Genomic DNA, 21,297 nt, shown 5'->3' on the forward strand with positions numbered 1-21,297 from the left:
CTGTGAAAAGTAGCGTTACTAACGTATGAAACAGAATCAAAGCAACATCCGCGTCGGTTATCAGGCCTTCCCGCTTCACTCTCTCCAGCACTGGAAAGCTTTGCTAATATTAACGCGGGTGCTAAAGCTCTTTCTAATCATCACCCTTCATTTTCCAGTGATTTCTTCTGAGCTTTTCTCTTTGGTAATGTCTCTCAGCCATCTCTCTTTCTACAGTCTTTCTTCAAATCTCCTTCTTGCTCGCTCTCTCTCCTCCAGAGTCATACGCCCCCTAATGCTGATTGGCTACAGTTGTGTCTGGTTGTGTCGGTCCAACCAACTTTCAAACAGCGTTTTTTCAAATATCGCTTACCCCACCTTTAAAGGTGAACTAAGTACATTTTTTTACCTTAACTGAACAGCTTCGGAGTCATTGGAATGGTTATATTACTTATTTCGGGTTGAATGGTGGTCGTTTCGCACCCCCCTGGTGCCCGTGAGCGGAAAATACGCACTTGCAACTTTGAGCCAGCGGGCCACTGGCCGCCGCGTCAGGAAGTCTCGCGTGATATCAGGTCTCGTGATGTAAACAATTGCTTTATGGCCAAAAGAAATCTGCTAAAATGCTGTCATTATTGCGCTCCCTCACGCTGTCCGAACCCGAATGAAGAAGACGTTTTAAAGAATGTCCCATCTGCTTTGATGTCGTTGATCTATAGCCTCTGGTGTCTGAGAATCAACAACGAGTTTTTACAACAGTGTTGTCAAATATCTATTCCGAAGCTGTGGGGGGAGCTCTAGAGAGAAACCTGCGAGCAAAAAGCGAGAATACAGCGAAGAAGTCCCGAAGCTACTGAGTGCTGCTTTAAAGGGTTCACTACTGGAAACTTTTCAACACGGTGTACGTTGTGGCCATCTAGTGGTCAAACCAAACTGATAACATCCAATGTTTCACAGCTAGTTCTACAGCTGGTTCTCTTATCTGTGATTTTATTAACTATTCTGTAAAGCACTTTGAATTACCCCTGTGTATTAAATGTGCTACATAAATCAACATGCCTTGCCTACAGTTTTACTATAGTAAAACCATGGTTAATTTCCGTAGGCTAAGGGTACATATCCCACATGAAAAAAAAAAAAAGTCTATAATAATTTATAGTAAAATTTCTCTAGTAAATACAATAGTGATTTTGAACCATGCTATAGTTAAGGTACTACAGTAATTAAAATACTACAGTCATGTATAGTATACTTTAGATTTGACTATAGTTCTAGAAAACTTACTAGAGTACTGTACTGGGTAAAGTTGTTTATATTACCACATATTTACCACAACATCTACAGAATTACCACAACAAATTCATTCAAGGATGGTTCAAAAACAATATAGTATTATTTACTAAAGAATTTTTTAACCACATTTTCTATGTTAAGTTTACTACAGTACAGTAGTTATTACAGTTCATCAGTTCACCATGGCTAATACTACAGCATGCTGTAACAAAGTGTAATAAATACTATAATATACTACCCTGGTAAACCAGAGTACTCGCGAGAGCACAAGTTGAATTTGCTCAGCGAGTTACTCTGGTGTCGAGTAATGATGCTCATTAAATATGCCCCTCTATCTGAGCTGCACCAATCACATCGGGTTATCTGATATAGGCGGGCCAGAGGCGAGCTAAACAGATGACGACAGCGCTGTGACTCAGAAGTCATTAATAAACATTGCAAGATGCTTATGGATGAACACGAGTTGTTTAAAACATCTTTGGCCACTACAATGAACAAGTTAGACTTGGCTTTTTGTCTAAAACAGGAACAGAAGACGCCGTTAGAATCGCTCCTTTGCAAGAAGGACGTTTTTGCTGTTTTGCCGACCAGATACGGTAAGAGTATAATCTAGCAGTTAGCTCCACTGGTAGCTAAGCGTATATGGGGCTTGTTGTGATTGGTCGTAGTGTTATCCTATTGCGTGCAGTGAGATTTCCAAATGCATGCTTGGTGCCGCCCCTCGAGCTGGCCGATTTTCATTAGTCGACGCCAGACCATTAATCTTTTAGATTTAGGTCTGGATTTCCAGGCTAATAATATACTACAGTATACCACAATTGACTACATTTTACTATAGTAAATAAGCTACTAAAGTTTACTACAGGTGGATTTTTTCACATGTTCACTCTTCAGTTATTATCATCTCTTATATAGCATGCATTTCAGAAACTAAAGCAAAAGTATTGTTTTCTCATTTCCTATTACAACTAACTCTATTTAATATTCGCTTAAATACTGAATATTCGCTTAAATACTGATTCAGGAAAATTATCAGTGCTGGTACTACTCGACCTCAGTGCTGCATTTGACACTGTCGATCACAACATACTTCTTGACAGGCTGGAAAACTGGGTGGGGCTTTCTGGGATAGTCCTAAAATGGTTCAGGTCATACTTAGATGGGAGAGGTTATTATGTTAGTATAGGAGACCATAAGTCTGAGTGGACATCCATGACATGCGGAGTCCCTCAAGGCTCAATTCTTGCGCCACTCCTGTTCAACCTGTATATGCTCCCAATGAGCCAAAAAATGAGAAATAACCAAATTGCTTACCACAGCTATGCAGACGACACACAGCTGTACTTAGCCCTATCGCCTAACGATTACAGCCCAATTGACTCCTTGTGCCAATGCATTGATGAAGTCAACAGTTGGATGTGTCAAAACTTTCTTCAATTAAACAAAGACAAAACTGAAGTTATTGCGTTTGGAAACAAAGATGAAGTTCTCAAAGTGAACGCATGCCTTCACTCTAGGGGTCAAACAACTAAACATCAAGTCAGGAATCTTGGTGTGACACTAGAGTCAGACCTTAGTTTCAGTAGTCATGTCAAAGCAATAACTAAATCAGCATACTATCATCTGAAAAATATTGCAAGAATTAGATGCTTTGTTTCCAGACAAGACTTAGAGAAACTTGTGCATGCTTTCATCACCAGCAGGGTGGATTATTGTAATGGACTCCTCACTGGCCTTCCCAAAAAGACCATAAGACAGTTGCAGCTCATACAGAACGCTGCCGCCAGGATTCTGAGCAGAACCAGAAAATATGAACATATCACACCAGTCCTCAGGTCTTTACACTGGCTCCCAGTTAGATTTAGGATTGATTTCAAAGTATTATTACTGGTATATAAATCATTCAATGGCCTAGGACCTCAATACATTGCAGATATGCTCACTGAATATAAACCCAACAGATCACTCAGATCATTAGGATCATATCAGCTAGAAATACCAAGGGTTCACTCTAAGCATGGTGAGTCTGCTTTTAGCTATTATGCCAGCCGCAGCTGGAACAGCTTCCAGAAGAGATCAGATGTGCTCCTACAGTGGTCACATTCAAATCCAGACTCAAAACACTTCTGTTTAGCTATGCATTTACTGAATGAGCACTGTGCCGCTGTTCGTCCGACTGTACTGTACTGTATTTCATTTTATTTTTTTAAACTGTTTTAATGATTCTTATTTCTTTTTCCAAGATGATTGGAATGATTCTTATTCCATCCAAGATGGCGCCGCGGATGGCTGCCTCGGTGTGGAGCTCTCCAGTTATTGTGTTGTTTTTGTTGGTTTGTTCTGCGTTTAGTCATTCTTTTCCTATCAGTTTCACCAAAGACGAACTACTGGACATTAGGAAACACACACCAGACAACTTTTTCACAGATTTTGATTACTCAGACGTTTTACTGGACATTCTCGTCGGAGGGGCAGCGGTGTTGTTCAAACGCGCGGTCAGACGCAAACGCGGGAAGCGCGCTGGCGCGCTGGTTAAACTCCGCGAGCGCGGCCTCCGCACTGCACTCCCTAGTATTCATCTTGCGAATCTCCGATCTCTTCCTAACAAAATGGACGAACTTCTTCTCCTCACCCGCACTAACAAGGACTTTTTAAACTCCGCTGCTCTGTGCTTCACTGAAACCTGGCTGAGTGAAGCCATACCGGACAACGCACTACATCTGCCGGGCTTTCAGCTGTTCCGAGCGGATCGCATCGCGGAACTAACGGGGAAAACGAGAGGTGGTGGATTGTGTTTCTACATTAACGAAAGTTGGTGTTCAGATGTAACAACACTGAAGAAGATGTGCTCTCCTAATTTAGAGGCACATTTCATAAACTGTAAACCTTTCTACTCGCCGCGGGAGTTTTCCTCATTCATTCTCGCGAATGTTTACATTCCTCCAGACGCGTGTGTGAGCGCGGCGATACAACAGCTGGCTGAACATATAGCTGAAATGGAACAAAGGTACCCAGACTCTCTTTTAATCATTCTTGGGGATTTTAACAAAGCAAATCTCTCCCGTGAACTGCCAAAATACAGACAGCATGTTACATGTCCTACCAGAGACAGTAATATATTGGACCACTGTTACACCACGATAAAGAATGCGTATCACTCCGTCCCACGGGCAGCTTTGGGGCTCTCTGATCATTGTTTGGTTCATCTTATACCGACCTACAGGCAGAAACTGAAATCAGCTAAACCTGTAATAAGGACTGTAAAAAGATGGACCAATGAAGCAGAGCAGGATCTACAGGCCTGCTTCGATTGCACTGATTGGACTGTTTTTGAAGCTGCAGCCACCGATCTGGATGAGCTCACAGATACTGTAACATCATATATCAGTTTCTGTGAGGATACATGCATTCCTACCAGGACATTCTTATCATTCACTAATGATAAACCATGGTTTACTGGGAAACTCAAACAGCTTCGTCATGCCAAAGAGGATGCTTACAGAAGTGGGGATAAAATCTTGTATAACCAGGCCAGAAACAGACTGACAAAGGAGATCAGAGTTGCTAAAAGAAGCTACTCTGAAAAGCTGAAAACCCAGTTTTCAGCCAACGACCCGGCATCAGTCTGGAGAGGCCTGAGGAACATCACCAACTACAAATCACCATCCCCCCGATCTGTGGAGAATCAACAACTGGCTGACACTCTCAATGCATTCTATTGCAGGTTTGAGAAGCCCAGACTCACACCTCACACCCGCTCTGATGTGCACTTCACACATCCACCATCACCTCCTGCAACCCCTCTCCTCCCCCCTTCTGCCATCCAACCTGAGCTTAAGGTCTGTGTGGAGGACGTGAGCCGAGTCTTCAAAAAACAGAAGACTAGGAAAGCTTCAGGCCCAGACGGCATCTCATCTGCTTGTCTAAAAGCCTGCGCTGACCAACTGGCCCCAGTCTTCACGCAGATCTTCAACAGATCATTGGAGCAGTGTGAAGTTCCCTGCTGCTTCAAACGCTCCACTATCATTCCGGTTCCCAAAAAACCTAAAATCACTGGACTTAATGACTACAGACCTGTCGCTCTCACGTCTGTGGTCATGAAGTCGTTTGAAAGACTGGTGTTGGCCTATCTGAAGGACATCACTGGACCCCTTCTGGATCCCTTTCAGTTTGCTTACAGAGCAAACAGGTCTGTGGATGATGCAGTCAACATGGGACTGCACTATATCCTGCAACATCTTGACAGACCTGGGACTTATGCACGGATCTTATTTGTGGACTTCAGTTCGGCCTTCAATACCATCATCCCTGATCTTCTCACAGCCAAACTGACTCAGCTCTCCATGCCATCCTCAATCTGTCAGTGGATCTCCAGCTTCCTGACCGACCGGCAGCAGCGAGTGAGACTGGGGAAGCTCACATCCAGGACCCTCACCATCAGCACTGGCGCCCCCCAAGGGTGCGTTCTCTCCCCACTGCTCTTCTCCCTGTACACTAATGACTGCACTTCTAAAGACCCCTCTGTCAAGCTCCTGAAATTTGCAGACGACACCACCGTCATCGGTCTCATCCAAAATGGTGACGAGTCTGCTTACAGACTGGGGGTTGAACAGCTGGCTGTCTGGTGCAGCTATAACAACCTTGAGCTGAACACGCTCAAAACAGTGGAGATGATTGTGGATTTCAGGAGAAAATCCCCAGCACTCCCCCTTCTCACCATCATGAACAGCACTGTGGAAGCAGTGGAGTCATTCAGGTTCCTGGGCTCTACCATCTCTCAGGACCTGAAGTGGGCAAATCACATTGACTCCATTGTGAAAAAGGCCCAGCAGAGACTGTACTTCCTTCGCCAGCTGAAGAAGTTCAATCTGCCACAGGAGCTGCTGATCCAGTTCTACTCAGCCGTCATTGAGTCTGTTTTAAGCACTTCCATCACTGTCTGGTTTGGTTCAGCTACCAAATCGGACATCAGGAGACTACAACGGACAGTCCGGACAGCAGAGAGGATTATTGGTGCCCCCCTGCCAACCCCCCAGGACCTGTACTCTTCCAGAGTGAGGAAGAGAGCAGGTAAAATCATCACAGACTCCACTCACCCTGGACACCCCCTGTTTGAACTGTTACCGTCAGGACGGCGACACAGATCACTGGCCACAAGAACATACAGGCACAGGAACAGTTTCTTTCCACAGGCCATTTCCCTTCTGAACACTCAACATGCCCCCCAAGGCATATGCCTGTAAGTGCAATACTCCCACTGTCTAGTGCAATATTCTCTTAACTCAGGTGATATTTATATTTATATTATTCATACTACTCAAAATACTGTAAATATGTTCATAATCTGTAACATGCACTAGACTCCCACTGTCTAGTGTAATATTCTTTAACTCAGGTGATATTTATATTTATATTATTCATACTTCTCAAAATACTGTAAATATGTTCATAATCTGTAAATGTTTATTCAGACTAAACCCAACTGTGACCCCTTTTTTTTTTTTACTTTTTATACTATTTTTATTTTATTTTTTTTAAATATATTTTATTCTTAGAATTTGTATTACTATGTTTCTTGTTGTATTTGTATTTGTATTTGTATATGTGCACTGGAAGCTTCAGTACCAAGAAAAATTCCTTGTGGGTGCAAGCACACTTGGCAATAAAGCTCTTTCTGATTCTGATTCTGATTCTGATTCTTTTACTTATTTTCATTTCTCCTATGTCAGCAGGGCATTTAGCCCGAAACTGTAAATGCCCACTCAGAAGGTGATAATGTGAAAGTGACGTGTATTAATGTGGGTTTGAAAGTAGAACAGTATTTAAATGACGATATTAAAGTTTTCGTCTGAGAAAGAATGTGAACGCAGTGCTAAAGAAAGTGAAAAGAACGTGTGAGTAAATGAGGGAGAAAAGAAAGTTAAAGGAAAGTTGATAGATGGAAGTCGTAAGAAGATTGAAGGTTAAAAGAAGGTTGAAAGATTTAAGTCTTAAGGGAATCCTTTGAAGGAAAGATCTATAATAATATTCTTTTTTTTATTTTTTAAAAGTACTGTATTTTATTTTATTTTTCTAAACTGTTTTAATTATTCTTATTTCTTTTCATTATTTTATTTTCTTCTATGTAAAGCACTTTGAATTGCCATTGTGTATGAAATGTGCTATATAAATAAACTTGCCTTGCCTTGTCTTGCCTTGCCTAATAAAAGGGTAATGACACCAATACAAGTTGTGCTTTGTGGTTTTATTGGTGTAACTCGACACGAGAACAGCACAGGAGTTTATTCTGACTGCCGACTTCCACAAACATCACTTCATACAACTTTTGTTCTCATTTAATTACAAAACTTGTGGTCTTTGAAGAGTTTTCAGGAGAAAAATGCTGATTGATAGGCTGTTAGATACTGGAGACGTCTGCGAACTTTTGAGGAAAATGCTTCGTCTGTTTGCTTTGCTCTGTTGTTTGTGCAATCCCGTTGGTAAGCATATTATGGCTTAGTAAATGTAGTAAATGCTATAGTAAAAAATAAAAACTATGTCCTCTAAGCAACATACCTTTTTTATTAGCTAAAAACACATCTGTTATTTAGATACCTTTGTAAATGTATTTTGTTTTGTCGTTATTATCTAATATATATATTTTTTATTTACCCAGCAAAAACAGAACCTGGCCTTAACGCTAGTTTTAACATGCAAAAAAGGGAACAAATCATATCCTTATGGGAACAAATTTAATTCTTTATAGGCAACTTTAATCTTCATTTAATCTACTGTATATGATTCTGTAGACTTTTATATGTGTGTATAATCCTTATGCCTATGTGTGTGTTTGTGTGTTCAATTTAAAGTTAAAGTAGTAGTGGTTAGTGCTCATTTGTCTATAAGTTTGTTTTGTTTTGCAGGTGTGTTTGGTGATATAGATGCGGTGAAGTCCATGTCAGTGACGGAGGGAGATTCAGTCACTCTAGAGCCTGGTGTTGCTATACTACTGATAAATAAGGTACTGTGGAGGTTTGGAGATCAAGGTGCTCTCGTAGCTCTCATAGATGCCGGTCAGATCTCATTATTCGATGGTCCTGATGGGAGATTCAAAGACAGACTGAAGCTGAATCACACTGGATCTCTGACCATCACAAGCACCAGAACCACAGACACTGGAGCTTATGAAGTAAACATCAAGGCAGGAGCAGGAGACCAAGTCAGGAGATTTAATCTTACTGTCTATTGTGAGTAACTTGTCCATTTCAAATTATTTTATTACTACAAATCCACAATATTGAAATATGATTTAAAATAATAAAATAGATGGGATGAGATACAGAATCAACAATTTGTTCATTTTTTGTAGCATTGGTCTTAGGATGTGTTCACTTACTGTACTTATTGCTATATAACAGTTTCTAGAACTGAGATGTTTCAGTTCAAGAAACTTCATTTTCGTGGGCTCGTGCCGAGTCATGTGCATGTGGTTTTCAATTTTTGCCTGAATGGACTTTCTTCCTTATTATTTTTCTGGAAAACCTACTTTTTAAAACCTTTATTTGGATAGCTCTTTTTTACGACACAGATTGTTTCAAAGCAGCTTTCAACCGCCTCGCTCTACATTATCCCGCTTGTATGGCTACCCACCAAATAAATAAATAAATAATTTGACACAAAATATTGATATAAAAACGATTGCATTGCTTCCGCTAAAGAAAATAGTCCGTTCCGTCTCTACGGTTAGAATCCTGCGTCCATAGCAACGCTCTGTTTTTCATGGCAACGGTGTGTCATACTTAGCAGCGTCTGTTATCAAGAAATAACACACCACATTCTACATTAGAATTCAACCAAGCCATGTAATAATGTTAAATATTAAATGAAATGTCCCCAACTAAGCAAGCCAATAGTGACAAAGGCGAAAAAAGGTGAAAAAGGCAACAGTGGCAATGAACCAAAACTCATTCAGTGACAGAATGGAGAAAAAAACCTTGGGAGAACCCAGGCTCAGTCGCTCAGTTCTCCTCCGGCCAACGAGCGAACAGTGTATGATTATGATCAGGCAGCGTTACAGGCCAGAAGTCAGATTGGATCAGAACATTCATAATATTATCCAGTTCCATCTGGTTGAAGATCGGAGTCATTACGCTGGTATGGAGACGTATACTCTTGTTGAGTATAAACAAAATAAAAAAATCGTATCTTGGTAAAATGTCAACATTTGAACCACTTTATACATAATATATTTTTTTCACTTTTAAATTAGTATCTTTAGATACATTACATTATTCGAATAAGTAGAACCTAATACTTAAATTTAAAAGTCCCAGACAGCCCAGATCAAGGCCACATCTGGTACCAGATGTCACTGGCGCGCAATGAATTCTGGGATAAGGGAGGCCGCACAGGATCCATCTGTTGTATCATTCATTAGGCTACCCGTGAAATGCACTTTGAATTGGAACAGAATTCATTGTCCCACAGTGACACAGTCGGCCTTCAAATGTGGCCTTCGAAGGACGCAGCCTCTGAATTCGGACACAGACACGGTGTCAATGAAACCCTGAATTTTTTTGAATTTTACAAATACATTGGTGTATTAGCCAGTGATTATTTCTGTTCATTCTCCAGCTCGTCTGCCTGTTCCTGCCATCAGCAGAGACTCTTCACAATGTTCTTCGTCATCATCATCATCAAATTGTTCATTGCTGTGTTCAGTGTTGAATGTGGATCATGTGACTCTCTCCTGGTACAAAGGAAACAGTTTATTGTCCAGCATCAGTGTGTCTGATCTCAGAAGCAGCATATCTTTACATCTGGAGGTGGAAAATCAGGATAAAAACACCTACAGCTGTGTGCTCAACAATCCCATCAGAAACCACACCAAACATCTGGACATCAGTCAGTTCTGTCAGCCATGTCCAGGTATGTCAGCGTTCAGTAATATAAATTCCAGGAAAATAGATTTAAAAAAAAAATGTTTTTTTAATTTTCAATTTTTTTCCTTTAGAAATCTACTGTTGTGGTTTTACTGAACCTGTGACCCGATTGGTCATCGCTGCTCTGGTGGGCGTGGCTGCTGTTGCTTTTGTGGTTTATGACATCCAGGGATGCAAAGTAGGGATGAGAAATCATCACTAGGACCTCGATGATAAATCATACTGTATGTTCTCACAGAAAGCAGGAATATTCTTAAACAGCTGGTTGTAAAACCTCTCTCTTAAAATTTTGAAGTCACATAAAATAAAGGGGAAACATATATTTTCTTATGAGTCATGTATAATACAAAGTTACAAATAATAGAAAAAACTAGATTCAACACCAGTCCACCATCAATGCCCAATCTTTGGTTTTAAGACATTTAGAAGTAATTTATTGCTATAATTGCTTCACCTGAGGGATGGACAGACACACCTCGGAGGCTAATAATTCTAAATTAACTAAATTTGAGTGATGAATCAATGATGGGATCAATGATTATCATGCTGTTTTTTCATAGTTTGCATGTGTTGACGTAAGAAGACCATTCTTAAGAATTAAACAAGTGCTTCAAATATGTGTTTTGTGTCATGATTGGCTTGTTTTGTCGTGTTTTGACAAAATCTTCACTTAGCCAACTTCAGTTATTTGCTCAAGGATGGCCAAAGCTTTCCCTTCCTCTGTACTCAGAGGAGGAGCAGAACTGGTACCTCCACCAGTCTTATTTACTTCTCTTCTTTATGCTGTAACCCTCCGCTTTGTGACATTTCCAATGTCCCTCCACTTATTTCTTACCTCTTCAGGGCTTCGTTTATATCCAACACCATGAGATTCCATCAGGATCAGGCGCTTCATAGGGTGAACACTTTGTCATCCACAAAGTACAGGAGTCCTGCAATTGGAGAGACCACTGAGCCAGCTGGCCAGACATGTTTGGGTGAGACATTAGCCATTTCATTTTTGAAATGACCGTTTGTTTCGGGATCTGGTGCATTTTCTCGGTTGGTTCGGTTCATTTAAGCATACGGCAATCACGCTCAGATCTGCACCAAAACAATCGCTCCTAGACCGCCTGAATGAGGTGGTCAAGGCCCAATTGCAAATTAACTCTGGGATGGTTTGCTTGAGGAGTGAAACCAACCCAACGGACTAATAAACCAAATGGTATTATTATTCATAACAGGAAATGCATTATATATAATACAGAAGTGTCTGATTCGAGTGAGCACATTAGGTACTGCAGCTGAATATCAAAGAGGAACTCTTAATCTTACAGTGTTTATACCGTACGGTGTTTGTTATCTTGTTTGTCAATGTTGATTCAATGTTGGTCTGTTATTAGGGTTACATGATCCGCAAAGGTAGATCCTGAAATTGAAATAGTGGGAAATGAGTGGGAGATGAAAGCAGAGTGGGAAATGAAAGCAGTCTTAGCTTTCAATTTTTTTTTACTTCTTCAATTAAAGTTCTTCAATTTCTGGGCTTGAATATGAGGGGCCAGTTGCAAACCAAACTGTATGCTCTGTGGGAATATCTGGAACTGACGTACCTTGCCCAGTGACACCCCCGCTGGAGGTTAAACCTCTTGACGGGAGACCCTTTTTCCATAAATTTACCATAATTCCTGACTCACATTTGAACCTTTTAGAAATAAATATTATGCATAAGTTAGGAATGGAATCTCCATTTGATGAAAAAACAGTCTGTTTCTCTTTTCTCTCAAGCTTGCAGCTTTCTGTTGAGCCATTACCAAATTTAGAAGATGCTGTTGAGCTGACACTGCTGAACAGGAAACCACAGGTACTGAGCACCATTCACACACACACAGGGGCCTACAGCTGAGGAAGTGAATTCAAAGTTATGGTCAAAATGTAAAGATGACACAGTCAGTGTTGAACCCTACCAAGCTAAATTAAAAACCACAACACCAGTGTATGTCAAACAGTAGGGATGCACCGGGCCCGATACTGAGCTCATGTACTCGTACTCGTAAAAATGGACCAGGCAGCATTTGTATACTTCCCAGCTAACATGAGTCCAGCGGGCCAGTGGCGGACCACTTGTGGCAAAGTTGGCGGCCCAACTGGATCACTGGCGTTTTGCTCATCGTTATTCTAGCTATCGTGCCGCTGGTTTATAATAAGTGTTTTCTGGCGGACCACGGTCGCTCCACGGTTTATAATCAGTTACTTATGCTAACCAAAAGTCCCTTACACAATAATGGATAAAAAAAGAAGCAAAGTCTCAATAGCAGTTGGAAATTTATTTTTATTAAATACATTTTCTGTGAACAGATTAAATGAATACATTTACATTTATCAGATTATTTTATCCAACATGACTATTAGTCAAATACATTATAGGATAATTTAAGTATATTTGTACCCTTATGAAAATTAACCATGGTTTTACCACAGCATTTGCAGTAAAACCATAGTAACTAACAAAATGAACCATGGTTTCACAACAACCAAGGTTTAAAAACAAATGGTTATAGTCATGATTACCATAATTTTACTGCAATATTACTAGTTGAACCATGGTTTGAAAAAAAATAAAAAGAATAACATGGTTGGTACAGTTTTACCATAGTAAAAACATGTAGTGCTTTTCACAATACAAATCGTTTCATAGCAGCTTTACAAAAAATGCATGTTCAAGGTTATACAGTGTACATTTATAAATTAAAGATGTTCTGTAAGCGCTCAGAAACACTGAACCGACTATCGGCTTACCACTGGTGTACCGACGGTGACGTGCCACCCAAAAAACGCTGGCAGACCGACAGCATTTTCAGATTGGTCGGGTTGCTGATGGTGTGCCGCCGGTGGTCCGACCGTGTCAAGCCGCTGACTTTGTGCCGCCCAAAAAAACGCTGGTTGACCACCAGGTCATTGTTAGCTGGGTTGTGTCCAGACAAAGAAACACGGACAACAGAGAGTATAATGGGGATAAAAAAGAAGGCTGTCTGTGAAGTAAATGTATCTTATTAGTGGAATATTAAATGAAATATAGTAAGTACATAGCTGTACATAGTATAGAGTACATAGCTGTGGTGCGCGAGCTGATAAGAACGCACAGTGGAGACGCGTGAGCTGGTCGAGCGTATCAATATGACGAACTGAGGGAACAGTAATACTATCACTTTCTCTTCTATTCTATTCTATTCTATTTAAAAAATAAATAAAATAAAATAATTAACATGTACTGCGTTAGATTAAACTGAGAAGGGTCATAGCACTTGCATAATGTTGTCCTACTGTTAGTTTAGCTGCTTCTATTGTTCTCATTTGAAAGTCGCTTTGGATAAAAGCTAATGCTAAATGAGTATGTAAATGTAATGTAATATCTCCATCTCAAAATGAACTGCCTTTTCTTGTTCAAGCCCTACAAGACAGCATAAATTTGAACAGATTGCCAGCTCCAGAGCCCTTTGTGTTTAATGGTGATCCCATTCAGTATGTTGAGTGAAAGGCTTCCTTCATGTCATTGATTGATCGAAAGAGTATATCTGCTGCTGACAAACTTTATTATCTAAAAAGGTATGTGGGTGGATCGGCACGCAACACCTTGGATGGGACCTTCTACAGGAGTACAATCGTGGATTTTTTTTTAAAAATCGAGTTCTCAATTTGAATCGAGGAATCGTGACAGCCCTAGTCGTGAAATGATGTCACACTCTGCAGCATCTTTTTTACAAACGTATTTATATACATTTATTAGTGCTGGGCAAAGATTAATCGCATCCAAAATAAAAGTTTGTGTTTGCATAATATATATGTTTGTGTACTGTGTATAATTATTTTGTATATATAAATACACACATATGCATGTATTTAAGAAATATATACTGTATATTTATTTATACATCATTTATATTATATATAAATATAAATAATTTATATATAAATAAAAAAAAATCTTAAATATATACATGCATATGTGTGTATTTATATATACAAAATAATTATACATAGTACACAAACATATATTATGCAAACACAAACTTTTATTTTGGATGCGATTAATCGCGATTAATCTTTGCCCAGCACTAAAATTTATATAAATTTATTTACTTATTTACTTAATAATAATCATTCCAAAATATACAATCTACTCCACTTTACAGAAAAAACTTGTTCTTTCTCCCAGCAAAATTCACTTGTTTCTGGTGTCCTACATTCACATGCGTATGAATGGAAGTCAGTGGAAGAAAAAGTCTATTGTGACCGGCCATTTATAATTAAAACGATTTTGTAAAATAAATTAAATCTCAATATGGTGTTATGAACCACCTTGCTCTAGGCAGGGTAACATTAACGGGGAGGCCAGGCAAATTAGGATAAGAAAAAGAAAGAAAAGAAAATGATCTATTTATCAAAGTAACACTTTACTTGAAGGGGTTTGCATAAGACTGACATGACACCTTCATGATCTTTTATGAAGATGTATAGTCACAGCGTGTACAAATAACAAGGTCACATGAGACACAGCGATCTTCTAACCGTATACATACTGGGAACTATATTCTCAGAAGTACTGCTACTTGGGCAGAGTGATTTGACACCACAGGAGAGCATGCGCTTATGGAAAGAAGGACAAAGCGGTGCGAACTGTGCTCTCCATGATGACAAGGAAGTATCAGCAAAGGATTAATTGATTTCTAGCCCTTGCATTAGCTTTACTACTAGATATGTGTATGCAGATGAGAAATAAAAAGCCGCCCTGTAAAGCTATGATCAGCTGTTTGGCCGAGCTTTCGATGTTGTAACGGATTGAAGGTTGAAGCTGATCGGTTGGTTTTAGTCACATGACCTGTCGAGATGAGATGTTTGCATCTCGTCGCTACATAGCGCGCCTGGAAAAAAAAGCGCGTCGCTTCTATTATGAGCCTACATTTGAAATAACGAATTTGCATGTGAACGGCCCCTAAAGTGGCATCGGTCACGAACCGCTCTGAGACACGAGGGTAGAGGATCCAAATGCAGCTTTATTAAGGGGCAATCCAGACATGTAATCCAATAAACAGGCAATGGGTCAAAACACAGGTAGACAGTCCAAACAAACAAAACAAAAACAAGACAAGCAGGAGTCAGAGGCAAGAGAGTAATCCAAGGAACAGGCAAGAAAACCAATAGGCAAGAAAACCAATAAACAAGAAAACCAGGAAAACGCTCAGAGTTGCAGTAAACAAAACTTCGCAGTGAGTGAAGGGGTGAACCAGGGTTATATGGGGTGAACTAAACAAGAAGATGAGATACAGGTGAATGTGATAATGAGTGCTGATGAGTCCAGGCAGAGAATGATGGGAGATGTAGTCTGTGAGTGAACGTGAGAGTCTGGTGTGGAGTGCCCTCTGGTGGCTCTCAAGGGCACTCCAGCTAGTGACCGTTACAGTATCGGTTCGGTTGTATCGGGGTAGTTTTATGGTTGTGGTTGTATCGGTATTAGTTTAATACAAACACTTGATTGTTCATGTTTGTTCACTTCATTCATTGTGCATTAAATAATGTTAACAGATAAAACTTTTGATTTAAAAAAAATATTAGTAATTTTATTAAATAATCCCAAGGAGAATAATTGCTACAGTATATAACTATTGTTTATAGATAATTTTATCTAATGTTATCTATGCCCTGAGGATGGTCGTTTGACCGAAAGCTTGATTAAATTTGCTTAAAGGATTTAAGTGTGCAGACAGTTTATTTATTTATCTAAGGTTATCTAACAAATGGAATCTTATTGTAAAGTGTTTTTAATACTACAGCAGGGCCTGAGTGGGGCCACTTTTCAGCCCGGGAGTTTCTGGCCCAAGACCGGCCCACTTTTTCCATGGTGGAATTCCAAATTAGCACTTTTTCTAAATTGGATAAATGAAGCAACAGTTCAGCTATTGTGTAGTTTGTATTAATACCATGGTTCAACAAATAATGTAAAGGTTAAATAATAATAATTCACTTAGACTTTATAAGAAGCAATTGCGACTTTATCACACAATTCTGACTTCATATTTCGCAATTCTGACTTTATAACGCGACATTATATCACACAATTCTGACTCTATATCTTGCAATTCTGACTTTATAAGCAACTGCAACTTTATTTCACGCAGTTCTGACTTTATATCTTGCCATTCTGACTTTATAAGAAGCAATTGCGACTTTTTTTCACACAATTCTGACTTTATAACATACAATTGCGACTTTATATCACAATTCTGACTCTATATCTTGCTGACTTTATAAGAAATTGCGACTTTATTTCATGCAGTTCTGACTTTATAGCCTGACTACGTCAGACTTCCTACTTCCGCTAATTTCATTTCGCTCCTGTAGTCAGTCTGAGATAGCAGCCTATCTTTCAGTTTTCCACCGGCCTCAAAACAGCCGGGCCAATCAACGAACAGAGGGCGGGCTGAGAGCCGTGACGTAGACGCTGATTGTACCGTGGATGCGTAGATTTACTTCACATAATCTGCAAAAGTCATTCACAGCCATGTTCACTCCGGTATTTCGCTCGATGGTTTAGTTTTTGCATCATACATGCGTTTACAGTGGAAGTTAGATGCGGCTGAGCCAACGCATAACACACGCCATAACCAAACGTTATGTGATTGGCTTACGGGTAACCAATGATTTTAAACTTCAGACAAGCGCCCCCCCGCGAGAGAGAAAACACTTCTCTATTATGCTATGCCAGACTCTGTATACGAAGCAAAGTGAAGTAACAGAGTCTGGTATTACCAGGCTACTGACTTTAGGCTATATCTTGCAATTCTGACTTTATAACACAATTGCGCCTTTATATCACGCAATTCTGACTCTATCTCGCAATTCTGACTTTATATCTCGCAATTCTGACTTTATAACACGCAATTGCGACTTTATTTCACACAATTTTGACTTTATATCTCGCAATTCTGATAAATAAAGTCAGAATTGCGAGTGGTAAACTCGCAATTGTGAGATAAAAAGTCGCAATTATCTTTTAAAATGTTTTATTCTGTGGCAGAAACAAAGCTTCCATACCTCCTGGCCTCTTCCTCCCATCCATCCTCCCTGACGCGTACCGTTATGGTAGGGCCGGCCCAGCTATCGGTAGGCGCCGGCGGTGCCGCGGTAGCCAACGTTTTGGAAAAGACGTGTTATGGACCCAACCAACTCTATAGGAGGGGAGGGGAGAACTCCCTCACATGGTACAACCGTGTACACAGCGCTGCGGTGTCAGAATGCGGAACGTGTGTAGCCTAATGTAACTAACGTGACATTGAAATGTGAAAAAAAAAATATATATATATATCCTCGACCGGCCCAAAAGTGAAACGGCCCACCGGGAATTCTCCCGATTCTCCCGATTACCCACTCCGGGCCTGTACTACAGTTTCCATCTTTGTAACCGTGGCGTGATATACACTTTAATATATGTAAATTTAATCTAAATTAAGCTTTGGTACTGAGAACCGTGGATTTTCACTGGTATTGGTACCGAATACTGAAATTTTGGTACCTTGACAACACTAATTATAAATATAATCTATTATGATGAAAATACCCGACATGGCTTGAAGAACACAGATTAATCATATATCGTTGCAACCGTGTTTATTGTCTCCAAAACGTCTTTATCTGCATCATGTTACAGGGATCTCTGGAAGCTTTGTTTATGTCTGGGAGTTCCTGGAATGTCACATGATTATGGCTCTTCTTCATGTGTTCCATATATGGACTAAATGTGCATAGTGCGCCCTCAGGCTGCCAGTGTGTATTGAACACAATACATCAGAGTATCCAGCACTCATAATGATTAAGGTATAAATTCAATAAATAGTATTGCTTTCTATAGAAATCCAACGTAAACCTATGAGAATCTATCAATATTTCTCCAAATCTGCATATTTTTTAGCTAAAAGCCCTGAGGGATGTTGTTTTGTGAATCGCTTTCATGACGACAGCACAGGAGTTTTTTTTCTGAATGGGAGCGGCTGACGCTCATAATTCATATTAAAGGTATCGACTAATTTTTTCATTACATAACTCCTGACACAAATTAAGACATAAATGTCACTATAAGTTTCTCAGAATACAATAGTGGTCAAATACTGAAACTTGAGTCTTATATCTTTATAATGATGTATAGTTTGTCAAGGTAATAACATTAAATCTAATAGTAACTTTGAACTATTTAAACAAAGAATGATTCAGTGGGTTCCCTATCGTTCGGTCACTACGACGTACGTCGTGGTGAACGACGAATAGGAATCTCGCTAGAGAGGCTAATCTACTTCGAGTGAAACTAAACGGGCCAATGCATATTGTCGTGCAATCATTTGCATCAGCTGTGCAGCCTCGCAGCGCGGGTATTTAACGAGCAGCTGGTGTGATTGCACTTCAGCTTTTTGCTTCGGAGCCGAGCGTTTCGATGCTGTTTAATCTACTGAGTGATCAAACAACGAGCAAGCTCTTCAAGATGATCTCTCGTGTCTGGTGCGGGCGATACAGCGCAGCAGCGGGGTCGACTTTCTTTTTCTCTCTTTTGTTTTTGTGTTACTGAGCAAAACAAAAAAGCTGTTTTCACAGCTGGTAACGGTGCGCCAAGAGCGCTGAATAGCCGTTCTTATGGCTGGTAAAAACCGCCGTGAAGGGAGACAGCGCACGACAGGTTGCATTCCTGTCTGTGTCCGCTGCGACCGTTCCCCTGCGTGGTTCAGTACCAAGGAGAGTATTTCCCTGAAAGAGCTTACATGGGTCAAGTCAAGTCAAGTCAAGTCAAGTTTATTTGTATAGCGCTTTTCACAATACAGATTGTATCAAAGCAGCTTCACAGTATTAAATTAAAATAATACAACAAAGTTTGTTTCAAGAGGAATTTATTGATTGATAAAATTAAATTAAATATCCCCAAAATATCCCCAACTGAGCAAGCCAAAGGCAACAGTGGCAAGGAACCGAAAAACTTCATCAAGTGACCTAATGGTGTCCTAAAACTCCATCAGGTGACCTAATGGAGAAAAAAAACCTTGGGAGAACCCAGGCTCAGTCGGGGGCCAGTTCTCCTCTGGCATTTATGAGCTAGAGGCCGGATTGTAGTTTGAACTGTAGGATTATATGAATGCCTGGCTGAAGAGATGCGACTTTAATCTAGTTTTAAACTGGGAGAGCGAGTCTGAGCAACGAACAGTATCAGGAAGACTATTCCAGAGTTTTGGAGCCAAATGTGAGAATGCTCTCCCTCCTTTGGTGGTTCTGGATATCCTAGGTATGACCAAAAGCCTTGAATTTAGTGATCTTAAAGAGCGCGATGGATTATAGGGTGATAAAAGATCCGTTAAATAGACTGGAGCTAAGCCGTTTAGGGCTTTATAGGTCAGTAGCAATACCTTGTAATTAATACGGAACTTTATAGGTAACCAATGCAGTGATGATAAAATCGGTGTTATATGATCATATTTTCTTGATCTAGTAAGAACTCTAGCGGCGGCATTTTGGACTAACTGTAGCTTGTTTATTGAGGATGCAGGACAACCAGCTAGTAAAGCATTACAGTAATCCAGTCTCGAGGTCATGAATGCATGAACTAACTTTTCTGCATCAGAAACTGATAGCATATTACGTAGCTTAGCAATGTTTCTAAGGTGGAAAAATGCTGTTTTTGTAACATATGAAATATGATTTTCAAAAGACAGGTTGCAATCGAGTATAACACCCAGGTCTTTTACTGTAGAGGATAAAGTAACAGGACATCCTATGATGTTAAAGTTGTATTGTGCGAGGTTTTGTGGGCGGTTTTTTGAACCGATAAGTATTACCTCTGTCTTGTCTGGATTTAATAAAAGAAAATTACGGGTCATCCAATCTTTTATATCTTTAACACACTCTGTCAATTTGGAAAATTTTGCGTTTTCATCCGGCCGTGATGAAATATATATTTGAGTGTCATCAGCATAACAATGGAAACTAATTCCATGTTTCCTTATAATATTTCCAAGTGGCATCATATATATTGAAAATAACAGAGGGCCTAATACAGATCCCTGCGGCACTCCATAGTTTACTGGAGTTATGATCGATTTTTCTCCATTTAAATAGACAAAATGGTAGCGGTCAGATAGGTATGATTTGAACCAGCTGTGTGAGTTGCGTCTTTCTAAAGATGACATTCCACCCGTGTGTTTCTGGTTGCGGTCGTTTCCTGTCCTCACTGACGGCCACGATCACTGTCTCGCATGCCTGGGAAACATGTGAGACTGTGTTTGTGGGTGGTTCATGTTCTCGCACGGGAACATGACCACGTCGACACGCCGGTCAACTCTTCTTTCTCCGGAAAGTTTGAGTCCCCTCTGTTGTTGGCCAGCCGCTGCTTGTGTGTAAAAGCACAGCTGCAGGTCTGCTCGACACTCTGGGGGACCGTGGAGATCGGTGAGAGCTTCCGCGGGGAAAACCCGACGGATCTCTCGCTCCTCAGCGTGTCGTGTGCCGTCGAGCTGCCGGGCTGCAGCGCGGGTTGTCACGGCAACCCAGCGCTCGCTCGGCGCTCTAGGTGCGCGGTCTCCTTGTCTATTCTCCGTTGTAGCGCCCTCCCTGGTGGCCACCAGGAGAGGTCTACTTCAGTAGAATGGCTTGGGTGATCTGAGAGCTGAGGGCTTCTCCTTCGCGGAACCAACCCCCTAGGGCCCCTCCCTCTCTAGCGCATCACAAGTTGTGCAGCTTCTGGATGGGATTGCTGGTCCTTCAAAATTGGAGGAACCTAGCGTTTCATTCAGGGCTCCAGCTGAGGGCAGATGTCGATTGCTGCATCGGAGAGAGGGCCTGTTTTGTTCTGGAAATGAGGGTATGCTGAGTTCCCACTGTAATAGTGTGTGTGCTTATGCTGAATCAGATTCAGAACTGACAGCCATGCTTTCCCGGGTCTTTCTCGGATGTGCATTGAAAACTTAGGAGTATGGAGCTATATTGGTGCCAAAATATGGAACGCCAAAAGTGCCAAATTCTGCATAAGTTTTCACCTCTCTCGCTACCCTCGATGGTGGGGTGGCTGTGCCTCTGGCGAGCCACCTCTGCCCTGCAT

The 21,297-nt window shown here is 40.6% G+C and overlaps 1 protein-coding gene across 1 annotated transcript; it reads left to right on the plus strand.

The window, feature by feature from the left end:
* The first annotated feature begins 7,533 nt into the window (after positions 1–7,533).
* On the plus strand, positions 7,534–10,812 carry LOC309498288 (uncharacterized protein). Its single transcript, XM_082168910.1, has 4 exons — positions 7,534–7,751; positions 8,175–8,498; positions 9,886–10,179; positions 10,265–10,812. The coding sequence occupies exons 1-4, from the start codon at positions 7,652–7,654 to the stop codon at positions 10,393–10,395; spliced, it is 849 nt and encodes a 282-aa protein (XP_082025036.1). The 5' UTR covers positions 7,534–7,651; the 3' UTR covers positions 10,396–10,812.
* The last annotated feature ends 10,485 nt before the right edge of the window (positions 10,813–21,297 follow it).

This window comes from Leuciscus leuciscus (assembly GCF_965113295.1).
Source record: "Leuciscus leuciscus genome assembly, chromosome: 1".
NCBI lineage: Eukaryota > Metazoa > Chordata > Actinopteri > Cypriniformes > Leuciscidae > Leuciscus > Leuciscus leuciscus.